The 18304-nt window shown below is 39.7% G+C and overlaps 1 protein-coding gene across 8 annotated transcripts in view; it reads left to right on the top strand.

Moving 5' to 3' along the window:
* The window catches only part of shank3a (SH3 and multiple ankyrin repeat domains 3a), a 149663-nt gene that overhangs the window by 94589 nt on the left and 36770 nt on the right, over positions 1 to 18304 (top strand). For all 8 annotated transcript variants that reach the window (XR_011178931.1, XR_011178932.1, XR_011178933.1 and 5 more), the window contains one exon: positions 13079 to 13192. Coding sequence is in view for 5 of the 8 variants with exons in the window: in XM_069162858.1 (XP_069018959.1) it covers positions 13079 to 13192 (114 nt within the window). In the remaining 3 variants the exon portion in view is untranslated. The remainder of the gene's footprint in view (positions 1 to 13078; positions 13193 to 18304) is intronic.

Genomic DNA, 18304 nt, shown 5'->3' with positions numbered 1-18304 from the left:
TGTGGTCATACATGTGTGTATCTGGTCATGATGTGTGTATATATATATATATATATATATATATATATATATATATACGTGTGTGTGTGTGTGTGTGTGTGTGTGTGTGTGTGTGTGTGTGTGTGTGTGTGTTATTGACGATCCCTTCCGTACACTCCATTAAAAGGCGCCCAAGCCCATACGCATCCCCTTTCCACACTCATTCCCGTGCTCACCCCAGTGTTTGTTTCTGCTCTTTCCCTTCATTGATGTAATCTCATCTCGTCATCCAGATGGACATCTCTTGAAAGGCCACTTATTGTCACCATGGTTACGAATGGGGACACATGCCACCATAAGCAGGTCAAGCTTTTCGCACAGTTCCTTGCGCACACACACACACACGCACACGCACACACACACACACACACACACACACACACACACACACATACACACACAAATAGTTTGTATTTGTGTGTCAGTGTGTGTACACTTGACCAAACTCAACACACTCAACTGCAAATTCACAACACAATTCACACAGGAACACAAAAACAGATTTAAAGAAACACGTGTGTGTCAGCTTGCTGCCCCCGCCCTAAAGGGAGTATTAACTGCACGTTCAGGACATCCCTCTCCTCAACAAGGTGACATACTTAAGAACATGCTTCCGCAACAGTGTATTACATCTCGTGCACACACACACACACACACACACACAACATACACTTTCTCCAAACGCTATTATAAATCTTGCAGACAGCAATGAAAATGAAACCAGTGCAAGTAATGTTGAGATTAGACATTCACAAACATGATTAATGGGGTTTGGCCGCACCTAGTGTGTGCAGAATATTAACACTGCTGTGGGAAATGGAGTATACCTGGACCAGCTATAGGGACAGAAATATACACTCTTATACTGGGATTTAAAAGATTACTCCAGGTCTACCTTTACACAGGCTCAGAAATCATCTGTTACTTGTGATCTCTGGCAACTCACACAGTAGCTCAGCCATTCACTAAAGCAGGCATACTGAACACAAACCATAGCAAAAGCTTTCAGTTGAACCCATTCTCTGGAGGTATGCTTCTCTTGTACTGAATTCTCTCCAACAATAGCTACTCATAGAGTTTCTATGTATTATTGTGCATGTTTGTTTTGGACAAGGTCAAGAGCTAGTAGATTATACAAATGAAACAGTGCACAATGCAATACATTTGAGATCACACAGCTTGCTATTGTTAACGCTGAAATCCATATGCATCCGTCCGTTACCAAGCAACAGCTGCTTAGTGCATTTTCCAGCCTTGACATCTTGTTTTAAGACACAGAAAAATGAACAATATACAGTATAACTTTAGTGAGTTTTCTAAATTAATTCTGGTTCTGCTTCTGGAAAACTATTTTCTTTTTCCTGCAATTTATATATTTGGCTTTTAGAAATATTCCTCCATTTTCTCCCATCTGCAAATCAGGCTGGATGGAAGCCTGTGTTCTAAGTGTTGAATTTAGCCTAAATAGCATTGTTAGCTTCCCACAGTGAGCTTAGGGTGAATTAATTAGTCCTCATTTCGTCTGGTAGTAGCATGAGGCGTACTGTGTGTGTGTGCCTGTGCACAGTATTTTTGTTCATGTGCAATGTGAGCATCTCTCCATTATTGTTTGCGTCATAAAATGTGTGTGTCGTGCACACATGGGTGGATAAATGTGTTAGTGTGTATGCCTGTGTGCTTGTCTTTGTGCAGCACAGTGTAAGTAATTGCCTCCCACTAGTTAGATAAACAGCATCCTTCAAAGTATTCAGCAACCAGCTGTCCTAATATCTGAGGCACATATGGAAGAAATGCCCCTGCGTCTGTCTTTTCTCTCTGCCCTTGTTCTCTTTTTCCATTTCATTCTGTGTTTCTACCTCTTGTATACCTACAGATACACAATATGTGTTTATTTTTTATGAGTAGCAGTTGTATATTTATGCTTATGCATCTGTGGTGTTTTTGGATAATTTATTTTGCAAAGTTTCTGTGTGTCTCTCGTGTATTTACTTGTTCCTCATTAACACAGTGAGATATAGCTTTTAAAACCTCATAAAATATGAATTAATTTACAATCTAAAAGCATTCTGAGTCGTAACTACCAACTGTTTGTGACCTGCTGAACTCTCGACATGTATGACTTTGCGTCAGTAGAGCAGATTGTCATTGGCCAAGAGGTTGGACCACCCATGACCTCTTGAATATGATATTATTAATTTTAATTTCAAGTTATTTATACCAAGGAAAAATGCTGTAGATGTTATTTTGGCGATAATCACATGATTTTATGATTATAGCAATCTAACAGATGTCTCTAAAAGTCTCTGTTAGAAACGTCAGCCAGTAAAATGTGTTGATTGCCAAACTGTTTGCTTTCACCTCTTTAGATAAAGAAGGATTAAATACAACTTCAGGGAAACAAGAGTCACACAACTTGTGTTTACCAAGGATTTTATTCTCAGCTACTAGAGAGGAGAGAGTCACATGGTAAAAAAAATTATACTTTTTTTTTTTTTTGTCTGAGCTTAAAATTCTGTGTGCTATGTCTTCAGGCTAAATCAAGGATAATATCATTTTCATACATGTTCTTATATCTGTGAGCTGTTTCCCAAAATAATCTTCACTGTATTTAGTTAGAGAAATGATCACTGATTGTACGGGCTTCCAACCAGTCAGCTGCACCCCATTAGGCAAATGTGTCATTTGTCTTAGATATGAACCAATGATGTGAAAATTATAGCTAAAATAGAGGTGAAAAAAACTCACTTAACTTAAAAAGCACATCTTCAGAACATATTAAAGTTACCATGTTGTACAAATTCAGATTTACATTTCTTCTTTGGTTATAATGCAAATCTAGATGATATGTAGCCTAAAGACTTTGAAAGTGTCAAAACACTCAATGGAGATTGTAAAATATGGGACCTTTAATGTCCGTTCACAAGGAAAGGCCTGAGAGACCACAAAGATAGAGTAGTGTAGAGTGTATGGGGATGTCTGATGAAAAAGTGTGTTGGGGATGAGGGCTTTAGAGTCTGTGCCCGATGTTCATCAAGAGCAATTCATGTTTTCACCAAATGGACCTGAAGCTAGTCAGTTTAATAACAGATTTCACTCGTTGGTCATTCATAATGTTTCAAGCTGTGTGTGTGTGTTATTGATACTGGACAGGGTCACAAGCCTAAGGCAAGGACGTTGCTGTCCAATCAGAGTAACAGTGGGGTGCAAAGTCCTGCCCACGCACCTACCTGCTCCCTGCTGAACACACCACCTGTCCTCCTATTACACTCTCATCCTTAGTTTTTTTTTGTTTGTTTATTTTTAAGTTTCTTTGTTTTCCAACCATCCCAATATGGTGCAGCCTGGCTGACAGGATCATCCCACACTTGCCCTCTCATTGAAATTAAAACCCATGCTTCCCTAACATACATCTAACTTAGTGAGCTGTAGCCTCATACAAAATGCTAATTAGAAACACAGCAGAAACAGCAGTTGCAGAGTTAATCAGTGTATGAATAAACATGAACAGGAACACTGCTGCATAAACAGGAGCCATTGACTGATACAGATACATATTCAACAGAGAGACTGATATGCTTTTGACTAACAATCGCTCCATGGTGTACAGTACAATGTGATGCACACTTTCATTTGGACTCGCTCCAGATGGTTGTTAGCAACAGGCATTTTCTGTCCTGAGCAGTTACAGCTTACAGTCTGCAGTCGTATGAAAATACGCATGTAAAGGTCATGTCCTTACCTGGTCATGTCAGGCAGAGTAGCTTTTGGCAAATCTTGAGAAACCTTGTGGCCTGACCTCTTCTTGTTTACCTGTTTTTGCCAATGCACGCAGGACTGTGATTTTCAGCAGCATATTGCTGGCACCACAGCAAAAGTTTAAAAAAATAAATTCCGTTTTTTTTCTAAAATGAGAAACTTTTCTCTTTTTTTCTTTCTTTCTTCATCTCATTATGTCACAAAGGTACATTGTATGGTTTGTAACACAAAAAACACATGTAATATTAAAACAAAATACAAGTGCATCATCGCCTGAAGAGACGCTGTAGCGTAGAGCGATCATATAACATGAATAATAAACATAGAAGCGAACATAATAATCTTGACAAGTGGCTGGGAGTTTTATGAATTACGGCTTTGTGTTTCTTTTGTTTTGTATTATTGTGGATGTGTTCAGTATCAGTGACTGTGACTGTCATTGACGGGTGTACTTTATATTTGTCAGTCCAATGTTCACACACCAGGCCGCAGACGTTAAAGAGTGGACATTTCTTGGTGGAAAAACATACCAACATATAGAGCAAAAACAAGGAGTGAAACAAGATACTTTGTTTTTTTGAAATAATGAGATAAGGTTTGTGATATGGCGAGATAAAGTGATATGTTATAGTGAGAAATGTTTTTTGTAAAGACGCATTAAATTGGTGTCTCGTAATAATGAGAAAATATGTCGTAATGTGAAAATTATCTTTTTATTATAACCTGGACAGGATCAAAAATGCAAAAGTTTTTTGAGAAACAAGATTTTTGTCTTTTTTTTGTGTTTGCTGCTGTAATGGCTCCTTCAAGATTCTCCTTGTTTTTAATGTCCTTGACTTCATCCTCGTGTCCACTCGCCAACCCAACTCTCATGCAGTTTCACTCTGCAATAGGCATTTTTTTTCTCATGTAATAATGTGTTGTGTAGGCTGCAGCATGGGCGCTAGTCAGCTCATTACAGCATGTTCATTAATCACAACATAAACACCATCATTTATGTGACACACTGACTGGTCAATCAGATGATTAGCTGTGTGATTAATGACTCAACAACAAACAATCTATCTCTGATCTATTAACAATCAACAGACAATCAATGGTTGGTCTACAGCTAATCAGTCACTTCATACGCTGATGGCGGACTCCACTATATTTTTGTTTCTTGCTGGTCAGTGCATCAGGTCATCTGGATATGGTTTAGTTACACCATAGTTGATATATTTTGCCTTTATCCCCATCCCAGCCGGGCTTTTGCGTAATTTTGCCCTGGAGTTAGAAAAAAAAGAAGCCAAAATAGAAGGTAACTATTAGGTAGCCTGTTCTATTTTTGTCTCCACCTGAGGGTCGATACAGAAGAAGAGAAAGAGCGAGAGATGGAATAAAAAGCAAGTGAGAATGAAAGAAGAGGATTGTCATGTAGCTCCTTTCAAGCCTGCGAGGGAGGCAGGGAGGGAGGAGACGAGATGAAAAGTGAAGAGGGATCCCTCTGAGTCAGCCATGGAGATTTCCTCCCTCCTCTCCTCTCCTCCTCCTTCTCCTCCTCCTCCTTCACCTCTTCCGCCTCCTCCTCCTCTTCCTCCTCCTTTTTCTCCTCTTCCTCCTCCTCCCACTATAATTTACAACACTCTCGCCTTCCTCGGGTTTCCCTTTTGTCTGTAGCCTTCTTCCTCTGCTCCACTCCTTCCTCTGACTCTTATGTCATTCACAAAAAGCTCCCTCATTGTTTCCATATTTCTTTATTTTTTTTCTAAAACTTGTCAAGTCTTTATTTCCTCCTGCCTCTCTCTCTCAGTGGAATACTGATGAGCCTCAGACTGCACCACTCCCTCTTGTGTCCTGAGAGGATGAACATGCAGAAAACCACTGCACACATTTGACTCTCCCTGTTCATTGTTATTTATTGCCCCTGTACTTCATTCAGTCTTGTATCTACTCTCAGTTCCAGTTGCCCTTTTTGCTCACCACCTCCTTAATTGCGTGCCACTTTTTCCTTTTTCCGTGTCCACCTTCATTCTTTTCATTTAACTTCATTAATATTCATCCCCTCTTTTTTCAGTTTTTGTAACTTGATTTTGCCATATACTACTCAGTCTACATGTTCCCGTGTGTCCTCTGTTCTCCCTGTCGAACATTTATATGCAGTTTCCCTCTTGTGTAGTACATAGTGCATAGACCCCTTTGCACTTGCCCACGTGTGTGTGTATGTGTTAGCATGTCTTTGGTTGTGCCCCCCTTGTTTCATAAAGATGCGACTCTGCTCGCGCTCTATTACATTGACTTGAACTGAGGTTTAATAAAGAGTGCAGGGATCCAAATCTAATAACAGCTGCACTCTGCTTATTGGACTGCTCTCACTCACCTTCACACGCGTATACACACACACTGCTATGTAGGCTGAGATATACTCTTTATTCCAAAAGACCTTACTCAGCAAGTCTCGATTTGACATTATTCAGAAATTACTGTATACATGCACAGACTCACAATAGTACTGTAAACAGTAAAGCATCACATCAGGGTTTTTACTGGAGAGTAGTGGGGTCATAGGTGGAGCTACATTGAGACATTATTTTTTGTTTAGTTGTTAATTTGTTGTAATGACATGTAATCCAAATGACCTAAAGTCCATTTATTATTATTCTGGCTGATTGTAATATCTCTGTGTCATTTTACTGTTTTTAAAGAAACCGTTAAAATCTCAAATGTTGAGGTTTTTGTCTCATGTGCTAACGCCTCTCAACATTGTGGTAAGAGTGTGTTTGAGTGTACGATGCAGAGTAAACAGGGGCGCTGCTGGTGAAGTGAACAGCAGGGAGCAGCAACAGAAGGGTGAAAAAATTACAATCGTGTGTTTCATCAGAAAGCTCCCGGTAACTGCAATTTAAATGTGTCTGTAAGTGGATGCCATCAACGGTTAAATTGGCTACCAGCTGTATCTGCCAAGTAGATTGCTCATTGTTGTTGTTTCTTCACTCTGTCTCACGGCTTCCCTTTGCTATTATGTCTGCAACATGCAACTGTGGGTTATTGCTCAAAACATGTACAGCCCATCCTGTTTACTGTGATTCTTCAATTAAATAGTTGCAAAAACTGGCTAATCGACCCCCAATGTGTTATTTAGTAATTGTCACAGTCTTCCTGTCGTTGTTGCAGAAAATCCAACATGCAGAAAATCCTATTCTGGCATTTTATGAAAGGCAAGGTGTATTTTGGCTTTGGCAAATTATCTGTCTGAATCAGTGTGAGTGCATCAGTGGCAGAAAGCCATCAGCCTTTCTCAGCACAGCTGCATCCTTTATTATCTGTTTCTGCAGAGTTTGACGCATACATTGTTACCTTGGAAAAATATGTTTGTGAGTGTGTTTATAAAAGTCTACACCTTTCCTCAACAGCTGTCATTCATTCACCAATGATAGTCTGTGTGTGTGTGGGGGGGGGGGGGGGGGGGGGTCCCTCGGTGTACAATAGAAACAAAGTGGAAGAAGGAAGGAACAAAATTAACTAAGCTCAAAGCACCAGAAATGATCTCAATGGGTCGTCAGAGACACCCAGAAAAGCATAAACACACACTTGAGCAGGGATGCATTGAAGCTCCCAGACAGGGTGTGTGAAGAGTATAAATAGCTCTGCATCCTCCCTGTTGCTATTTTTAAACCAGGAGTCGTGACTGACTTAACCAAGGGCAAAACACAGAGTAACACTCACACACACACACACACACACAGAACAATACTGTACAGGACTTTTCACCAGACAGCAGACTTCTTGGACAGTCATGAATAACTCGGCATCTGTTGAAACATAGCTCTTTCATTTTGTCAACTGGCAGTCTTTAGCTGGCTCTCATCTCTCTTTGTCATTGCTGAATGCAAGCCTCTTTCTGTCACATTCATTCCCTTTGTTTCATTCTCTGGGGCTTTCTATTATGCTGCTCTCTTTTCTGGTCACACTTCATGCTTCGTTTGGATGTTATTTCTACATAAGATGAGAATTTTCAATTAATGGCCCAGTGAGATGTTGAACAATCTACTGTGGAGAGACATACTGTGAATTTCTACAAGATCTTAAAATACAGTATGTTGGACAAAGTTACAGACCATACAAGGCCTTACTTTATATTGCTTGTTTTAAAATTTCAATCTCAGAATTGTTCTGTCCCTGAAAATAAAATAAAAATAGTTTTCAAGTCAGTGAGTATATAGGTTAGGTTTGGTTAGGTTAGGTAGTTACTTTATTAATCCCTGAGGGGAATTTTTTTCGCTACAGCAGCATACAGAAGCAATAAGATAATAATAGAACAATAGAAAAGCAATAAAATAGCAGTAAAAAATATTAAATATAAATATAAAATATAAACTGCACAGTATATACAGTACAGTATATATCTATCTATCTATCTATCTATCTATCTATCTATCTCTCTCTCTCTCTCTCTCTCTATATATATATATATATATATATATATATATATATATATATATATATAGACAGTTAAAACAGGGTCAAAATTTGGGAGTTGCCATTGTTTGACATCCGTTAGGAATCCTGTGGACAGAGGCAGCTTCTGCATCAGATGGTCAAAGTTGAAATAGTGCAAAGGCAATAAACATATTGAATTCAAAACTGGTTTGCACAATGTCATCTCTCATTGTTGTCAGATGCTGTGTCGATCCTGAAGACTAGGTCTTCAGGAGCTGGATATGATTTAAAATCTGTACTATAATGATTTGTCATAATTAGTTCAATAATGATTAATCTCACAGCAAATATTATTTATGACATCGGTACATCATATTTTATTTCTCATGCTGGCTTACTTCTAATTTCTTTGTCCTGATTCTTAAAGTTTGACCACATATAGATTCTGGTCTTCTGGACCAGACTTTGGGTTGATTCACTTATTGAATTCATGCTTATATGTCAGCGGTTGATGTAACTACTCTACATTAAAGTATTTAATATTCAGATAATTTATTAAAAATTGTGATATGTGTAAAGATGAATCTTTCAAATATTCATGTTGTTGGTAATTCAGTAGATTTAGTTTATTAACCAGCTGTAGAGGCTGATGTTGTTAGATAAGATAGTGTCTACAGTTAGCTCAGGTACAACAAAACTGGACCATTATGGAGAGCAAAAAGGTTGTTTTTGTATGTAGCAAGATTTTGATTCACAATTTGGCACAGGCAGCATGAATCTATGGAGCCATCATGTTTTTGTTACTCGTTATCAAAAACATACAATGGCCAAACAACATAACACATGTCAACACTGTTAATATTTTTATCAAATGGTTTAAGTTCCCCAACCTCAATCTTAGTATCGTTGGGATGGACAACACAGTCAACCTCCATGTTATACAATATTCCTGCTCAACGCATCCACCACCTCGAAGTAGCAGCACGACGTGCAACTGGTTACCGGTGTAAAACCACGTGTGCAGTGGTGCATGTGTGTTCATGTGCGACTGTGTGTATGAATGCTTGTCGACATATGCTGCGACTTTGCTCACACTAGGTTACCTGTGGAGGTGATTATGACTCAGCGTGGCAGGTGACGGATTGTGGTGGTACAGCTGAGGTAGGACTGACCTCTTATTGTGCTGGAGAGCAAAAAGCAGATGTCCAGCTGAGGTGTTGATTACCCTATGTAGGGAACTGTTGTTCAGTTGACCCCGAACAGTCCTACATAGAAAGCAGAACAGATGATTTGTGCTGTGTTCCAAATGACATACTTCCTGTAGTACACTAATAAATAGTGCTCTTCCACAAAAGGACTCTTACTTGTGTAGTGCAAGTGCAGTGCTCTTCTGCACTGACTGGAAATGACCTGTGAGCACATCACCCGCCAAAATATCTGCAGCTTTAAATTATTTTATTCAGGAAGAAACATTCTTTTGTGCCCTTTTGAAACATTCTTTTGTGCCACACTCAATAAGCACACTGTTACTTCTGTCCTGCAGCAGCAGTGAAAAAGAAACACTTTTGTTCAGTGTTCAGCAACAGCTGTAGCTTCCTCAGACGCTTTAATTTGAAAATTCTTTGTGTCGGTGGCCCCGCCCCTTCCTCTGTGTAGCCAACATGGCGACTGTTTAGGGTGGAAAATGACTGGCGTTTCAGGCTTCTTTTTTGGACCGTTTTGAGTGCATCATTGTGGTAATTGTCGTGCACTGCTTGTTTCTGGACTTGACAGTTTGAACGCACTTATGCACTCAAAGTAGTGAGTGTTAGTACACAAGTACGCCATTTGGAAAACAGCATATGTATTTGATCAGTTTATCTAATAAACTATGATGTGAAATTCTAAATAACCATTGTCAGACAAGGGCACCAGCCCAACTCATTGTTTAAATGGTCCAATAAAACGGATGATCCAAAAAAAGTAAATGTTTATTTCACTTTATTTGTTTATGCTTGTAACATATTGCAGAGTGTGACCATTTGCTGCAGAAAGTCTTCACAATTCTCTAAAATTTGACTTTTGGCAAGCTACTATCTACAACTGTAACTCTCCACATGACAGTCGTCCTGAAGCAGTCTGGTTGGAGAAAAACACATATTTTAGATCCTCCTGAACAGATGTACACTGTTTGAGTTCGTTCCTGTCACCTCGGCTCCTGTGAGTACACATCCGATTCACAGGCGTGGCTGTCATGCGAGAGTTGGCAACAAAACAGCGTTTCAGTGCAAGATGGAGGCTGCTCAAACGGCAGCGAGCTCTTGAGGTACATATCAGGGCATATACATACTGTACATGGATATGTTTTTGCTCTGTGTACATACACTATACTGTAGTTTACATGCATGCCTTTGTTGTGTCTGGGTAAGATGTAAAGAATAGCCGGTAATGCTGAAAACTACAGTATTTGTTCCGTAGAGATTTATTGTAAATACACGACATCACTCAACACTGTAATATAGTCAAATAATAACCCCAGCTATTTTAATTAAGGACCTATTAAGAGTGCTAGAGAGGTAATGAGATTTTTTTTTCACTCTGTGTTTACACAGAATCTCAAACGCTAAGGGTTTTGTAAGTAATATTTAACATGTTATATCTTAACATAAGCATTTGCCTGTGTGTGTGTGTGTGTGTGTGTGTGCGTGCATGTTTCACCAACCTTTACTTCAATTCACTGACAAGCAATCGATTGGCTTCATTCATCAGAGTGCCTGGGGTGTGATTGAAGTTCATTTAGAAGGATGTTTGTGTAAATTACCTATGTATTTGTGAGTGGAAATAACAGCCTGCGGTTCATTGAAGTGTACATAGATACACGTGTAAAATTGTCAAATTTTCTTGCATTCTCAGAAACTCAGTGGTCGATTCTGTCCATGTCGTTAGGCGTTGGTGTCCGGGACGAGGAAGGGATTGAGGGAAGTAAGCGAGGGCAGCCTAGAAGCTCAATCAGAGGTCTCACCTCTTCTTTCAATTCTGCCAATAAGGAACAGAGAGCATAGCTGCCACCTGTCTACTGCAGGGACACGATCACAGTATAGACAGACACACTGACAGAGACAAAGAGGGGGCTGGAGACGATGACCGGGAAATCATTCAGAAACACAGAAAGGGAGACAAGGAACCAAAGACTTTAATAGTACAGAGAGAATAAAGGATTTTAACATGGAAAAAAGAGACAGAAGGGAGTCAGTTCTCAGGAGACAGGCAGGGTAAAGTTGTGTTAAGCTGAGATCAGAGAGGAGGATCAGTCCATGTATCCTCTGTGTGCTGAGTGTCGTGTTTTTTTACAGCGGGGAGTCGATAAACAGCCGCTCTCCACTCTCACACACCACTTCTCTCTCGCGAGTAAATGTAGCCTGGCAGAGGCAAGCTGAGTGGTTAGCTGGGAATTCAAGTGAATGTCGTGATTGAAAATAAAGGTAAAATTACTAACGTGTTTTTAGGCTAACTTTTTTTTTTTTTTTTAGCAATGATGTTAAATTGTTAATGTAGAATAACAACTTGTAGCTAGCTTATTCACTAGGAATAACCAATGAGGGGAAATTCCTCAAATTAAATTTATGCAAACCAATAAATGGTCAATTTGATCTGATGTTTAGGAATTGATTGTTTAATATACTGGGGAAGCAGACAACAACTAGCCAGGACAAATAATGGGGGGGAGAGAATTATGAGATTAGTTTAATGTTTCCAACGGGGTTAGTTTGAACATGACTGATCACACAGTGTACTAAAATACACTCTGCTACTCTGGCCTGTTTCTACCCTTGTCTCTCTGAAGAGGATGTCCTTGCACTTGAGTTTTAGAGGAAGTGAGACGTGGGCACAGCGCAGCAGTAAGTCCTTGAGAAAATTAGGCATCTGTTGCAAAATACAGCAAGGAATCCTTCGAATGACAGATACTTGAACGTTTACTATCGTGTCACTCAAGATGAAGCCGGTCTGGCTGCCCCAGGTTACATCACTGTGACATGTCTCCATGCTGGAGTGGAATATAGTTTGGAGGAAGTAGACTACATCGTTTAGCTGGCTGTCTGCTGGCTGCAACATCATACTGCCGTATCCTAGCAACCAGTTTAGAAGAAGGGCTCGCTCAGGCAAAGCTTCAGTTCCAGCTGGTGATCTCTGAGGAGTGTGTGTGTGTGTGTGTGTGTGTGTGTGTGTGTGTGTGTGTGTGTGTGTGTGTGTGTGTGTGTGTGTGTGTGTGTGTGTCTGTAAGCTTGCAGGGATAATGGATGAGTGTTGTAGAAATGAGCGTGCTGGCTCAGTCCTGCAGGGAAGATCAATATCAACTATACATTCATCTCTAATTACCACAGTGGAACTTAGAAGGGATCTCTCTTTTTCTCCTTCCCGCCCTCTTACTGTCTTTCTCCATCTCTCCATTGTCTTTTTTTCTCTCTTTTAGGATCTTTCTATCATGCGTTCCCTCTACTTTTAAATCTCTGTCTTTCTATACATTTTTCAAATGAAGAGAATAAAAAAGTGTTACCCAAGCGCCACGTTACAGTACATTAGTTACAGAACAATATTTCCACGTTGCAATTTCCCCTGCTTTGTGTCTTTGAGTGTGTTTTTGTGAAACAACACCTTTCACCGTTGTTCTTTTCTTCCTTCTCCCTCTATGCACACCCCACTGTATAATTTATGAACCAAGAACATAAAACCCTAACCCTAACCTCACCGTGCTATACGGCCCTTTGTCCTTTTTGGTCTCTTTCCCAAGTCTCTACCAACTCCAACATGTCACAGTGATGACAGCTACGCTTGTTTTACGACAATATTGGACTGACTTAGACCCCATTCTTTCTCTCTCTGACAGTGCTGAGTATAGGGGAAGGAGGCTTCTGGGAAGGCACGGTCAAAGGGAGGACCGGCTGGTTCCCAGCAGACTGTGTGGAAGAAGTTCAGATGAGGCAGTATGACCCACGGCTAGGTAAGATCACCTACATACACTCTGACACGTGCATACACTTGTACTGTCACAGTCCAACAAGCTTTGTTTTTGGTGTCATATGTTTCACTCATGTTTGGCAAAGCTCTGTACATTATGCTGAAGTAGGTCCTGTAACTCTTGCTGCAGGCATTATATCTTAACATTTACTTTTATGTCTCAAGGGATGTAATCATTAAGTAATTGTGAATAGCCTAAAACTAGAAATCCAAAAAAGTACAATATATTTTAATTGAGAAATATTGACTTTTTATTTTATTTTGAACTGTCTTTGTCCTGATTACTGTCTTGATTTTTTAAATAATTTCAGTTTTCAATCTTTTAAACGAACCAAAATAGCTTCCCTGCAACCATTCCCTGCCGCCTAACATTAAATGTTGATTTGATGATAAATTCTAAGAAGGAATTGTCAGGAAAATATTGACCAACAAATCCCAAAGTAACACTCATTTTCCTTTTACATCCCCTTTTACTATCTGCAAATTCTGTTCTCAAGAAGCGGACAGAATGTGCACACCGCTCACTTCTGGCAATGTAGATGTAGTCCTATTGATAAATGGGGCGACCTGATAACCGAGTGGTTAGGACACATACAACATGGGATAAAATTCCCTCAGCCAAAGAATCTCTGGTTTAACTCCAGGCTGGCTGGACCTTTGCTGCATGTCATCGCCCAGGTTTTTTTTCCTTTTCATTTCCTGTGCATCTGCTCTGTAACTAAAATGCCCCCCAAAAAATTAAATAAGAACAGGCTACACTTCTACTCTTCTGCTTCGAGAAACATTTGTAAGTTGTTAATAAGTTACGCTTCAGTTAAGTTACTTATTCTAATACCTATCAGTTGTTATGCTGCAAAAGGCCCATATCAATTGTAAAAATAGGCTTATAAGTTTAATAGATAAATTCAACATGATTAAAAATGTGCTACAAATTGACATACTTGACTCACATTCTGGGAAACCCTGTACTTTATATGCAGTAGAGATGGGTATTTTCAAGCAAAAACACTATTCACAATTTGCCAAGAACTATTCAACTATAATTCAACTAGTACAGTACAGCATTTGAAAACAATTCAGCTGCTTTGAAAAAGAGCAAGAACAAGCGATCCAGATATGCACACTTAAGTTACAATATACTGGCTATAGTCTTTTTTTCCTATATTAAGCAGTTCCACCAGGATTTTTTTTTTTTTTTGCGTGCTTAATTTTGCAGAAGCTTTTCTCTGAAATTGCGATGTAATTTGCAAAGTTTTAAATGTTTTCTTTGCCAGAAAATTAGTTGGGATTTTGCAAAATTGCAAGCTCCTGCAAATATTGCAGCAATTGCTTAAATCTGCAGCAGTTATTGCAATGGCAAGATTGCGATTTCTTGGAAGGACTGATTAGGTGTTTAATGCTAGTCTGTCCTTATTCATTAGTTGACATTTACATTCCATGCTGACTTGAGTTTTTCTCCGAAGATTGTCAGGCTTTTAGGGGCGCTTAATTAGAGCCTAATTAAATGCAGGTGCACTGCAAAGGTCGACCGGTTTGGTGTGTGTTAAAAACATGAAGACATAGTTTTGCCTCACAGCACATTTTTCAGGAAAATCTGTGGCAAACTACCAGCAAATGTCAGGTCATGTCAAGTCAACTTTGCATAGTTGTGCACATTTTCTTCATGAAATAAAAGTTTGCTTTTGATGTTTAGTGTTTTTTAATTTCTTATGATTAAAAACTTGGCAGCATAGCACAGCTGATGTGGATATCTCACACACTCGCACAAACACGTACACACCCAGTAGTGACAAACTCTATCAGTCACAATGTAAAAAGTATTGCATGTTGACCTGTTGTGTTTTTTAGATTAATTAACGCACAACTTAAAACAAAGCATTATCCTCATAGCCACACTCACTGTTACCTGTGGTGTCATTAATCTGTGATGTTCAGAGCGTTCCAGGAATTTTGTTGCTGCAATTTAAAAAATACTTAATGCCTTAACCCAATTTTTTTGACATACAATAGAAAGTAATGGTCCCCACTTAAAATTTATTAAAATGGACCGATAATGTTTCATTACTTTAATTGAATTACTTTTTTATTTTTAGCATTTTTTTCAAGAGAGATCTTGTGATTCTAACACCTGTTTTAGACATTTGAAAAATAGTCTACCAGCAAAGTGAACTGTTGCTGCTTTAAGGTAACTCAACGTGATATTCTTATCTCTGGACAGCTAGAAACAGAAATACACAACCAGGTACAACAAAACAGGTTAATGTTAACATTGTAAACTTTGTAAACAACTGGGAGTCTATCAGATTAATGCAACAACATCTGTGTTTAAACTGTCATTTAATTGGCAGATGGCCCATTTTGTTTCGTGTGGTCTCTAACAACATGTGCAGCAGCGACACTGAAATTTAAGTTCTGTGCAGCGTCAAGTATCACACGTAAACAAGTATCATGAAAACCATATGGGGACTGTGTGCAAAAGTTTAGCAAGATGTGCAGCAGGCACATATATTGGAAATATTTTATAATGTATAAAATCCCGTTCCTCTTGTGTGTCATGCATCTCCTGGGACCTATTTCAGGAGCAACTGGGGCATTTTGCCTTTTCAAAGGGTTGTTGAGGGATTGAGGTTACCTCAGAGTATGTGTGGAGAGATGAGAAAGGCCGGAATCTCTAAATACCCCATTTAAATGCATTGTGAGCAAAAGATAGGGGAAGGTGGGAAAGAAAGGGCCAGATAGCAAGGGAGACGGATGGTGGAGCATACTCTAAAAGACAGCAAAGTGGAGAAGCCAGAGCGTGTCTTTCAGAGGGAGGGAGGGAGGGAGGGAGGAGGGAAGATGGGTCTGATATTCAGCCCCACTCACTCATAAATCCTGAAAAACTCAGAACCCTGAGATACCTATTTCTCGGGGATTTAAAATGTCTTCTACCTCTCCTGACAATGTGTGGAGTTGTTTTTCTATGCTATTTCACTGGTATGCTTCTAATTTGCGTGTAATGATCAAAATTAAAATAAATTACACAGCTCAATATATTTGATATATCATTGATTAACATGCACATTTCTGAATCTACTGAGCCATTTCAAAACAAATCTCATGCTCATCCCTCGATTCATCATCAGTGATACAACAGCAGAACAACACAGGACGACACAGTAACGTATACACTGAAACACACACGAGTTGTTTATCTGAAGGCAGCCTTTGAGGCGTCACTGACAGTAAGGGCAATATGTCTCAGCCTAGTGAAGCAGGAAAGACAGCCCTGTCTACAATTAAGTAACCCAAGTACCATTGAGTGTGCTCTCGCTCTCGCTCTCTCCCTCTGTGTCTCTCTCTCTCTGCCACTGTACATCACCCATGAGTCATGACTCTGAAAGTGGTATCTCTCTTTATCTATCTGTGCCTCCATCTCTTTTTGCTCTTCTCTGCCAGGTTTGAAAAAGCAATGATGGAACAGGGGGAAATATATAAAATTGGGGGTGATAATGGAAAAAAGCAGTTTCAGTGTGGGAGATGGGACAGGAAAAGGCAGCACTAGAAAGACAGAGAGAGAGAGAGTAAGGAAGCAGGTGACCATGTGAAAGAGGCAGTTTAAACCATCACCGACTCTCTTGGCTATTATCTGTCACCACACTGCTCTTCTCTCTCTCAGCATGGCCAGAGCTACCTGCAGCCAACAGTTCATCTTCAACCAGTGCTCAAGGGGACAGAGAGAGGGAGGTGAGAAAAAGGCAAAGTCTAGAAGTCACAATGGAAAAAAAGGGAAAATAGCAACAAGAGGGACATGAGCGACTGATAGAGAAAATTAGGGTGAAAGGCAAAGACTATCGATTGAGTTCATTAAGAGTGGAATAAGTGATGCAGTGGTGAACTGCTGATATGTTTTGATGAGGATTAATATGAATCCCTGTACTGGCAACGGAGAGTTTTGAATGGGTCCAAAAAGCTGAACATTTGTTACCTCTGTAGAATTTATATAATCTATGAAATAGCATCCCGCTGAGACCCCACTGCCTCTCACACGTACACACAGCACGCATGCTGCTGGCCTGTATCTGGGGGTTAATAGTAGATGTTTACCCGTGGTAATGGAGGGGATAATGATGTCAGTATGAACCGCTCTTCCCTCTCTAATGATGCCACTCTTTTTCAGAAAATGTTACTGTTAATCTGTTGGTTACAATCTGTTGGGATCTTACAGGCCCCGCCCCCATCCTTCTATCCTCTAATAAGATATCAATACCCTTCAGCCAAATACACTAAAATTCTGCTTCATGGTAAATGTAACAGCTACATATTTTTACCAGCCATCATTAGCCTTCCTTTTTCCTTTTACCTTTTTCATTTTTCATTTTTTTTTAACAGTTTTATGTCTTGACAAGCACGCAAACTTTTACTTCTTTTCTTTTGTGTGCTCATTCACTCCATTCCCTTGCTCTCCTCACACCGCAGCACAGTTGAATGACTCACAGCCGCATGAATCAGCCCAGTCAGATCCAGCCTGAGCTATTTTTAGCCTGCCCATTAAGAAGTTTTGGAGTGTGTCTGCACTCCCCTAGAATGCTTAAACATCAGTGTTGCTGCGGCAGCCGAGACTGACATGAACAGAGCATCATGGAGGGTATGGGTGGAGGAGAGAAGTAAGGAGTGATGGGGAGATGGTGCAATAGGTTGGAGAGGGATCATGCAGGAAATTATATGGTGTAAACTGTGGAACCATCTGCATAATTTCCCTTTTGTTGCTTGGTTCTTCTCCACTCATGTCCGAGGTGCAAGGTCGATACATACAGTGATGGATTTGTGTCATTATCTGAGCCGGTCTATTACCAATGACACTGTTTAGCAATGTAATATAATTCTTTTCAACATCTTTACAGACGTTGTCACCTTAAATTACTGATTACTGAGGGTTATGCTTTAATGATGCAATTATAAATACGATTTATCCTGTTGTACATTAGGGAAATATCAGTGTCAGTCAGAGATACTCATGCCATAGTTCATTATTTCATTACATTGGAAAAACAGGCTAGCTTATAATAGCTGTACACAGAGCAGCCTCCTCATTAGAAAGCCAGTCTGTTTTAGG

This window comes from Embiotoca jacksoni, unplaced genomic scaffold, assembly GCF_022577435.1.
Source record: "Embiotoca jacksoni isolate LCO1_2020_lvr unplaced genomic scaffold, fEmbJac1.0.p SCAF_3, whole genome shotgun sequence".
Classification (NCBI taxonomy): Eukaryota; Metazoa; Chordata; class Actinopteri; family Embiotocidae; genus Embiotoca; species Embiotoca jacksoni.
The sequence above is the reverse complement of the archived record's forward strand: the minus strand, read 5'-3'. Positions and strand labels throughout refer to the sequence as shown.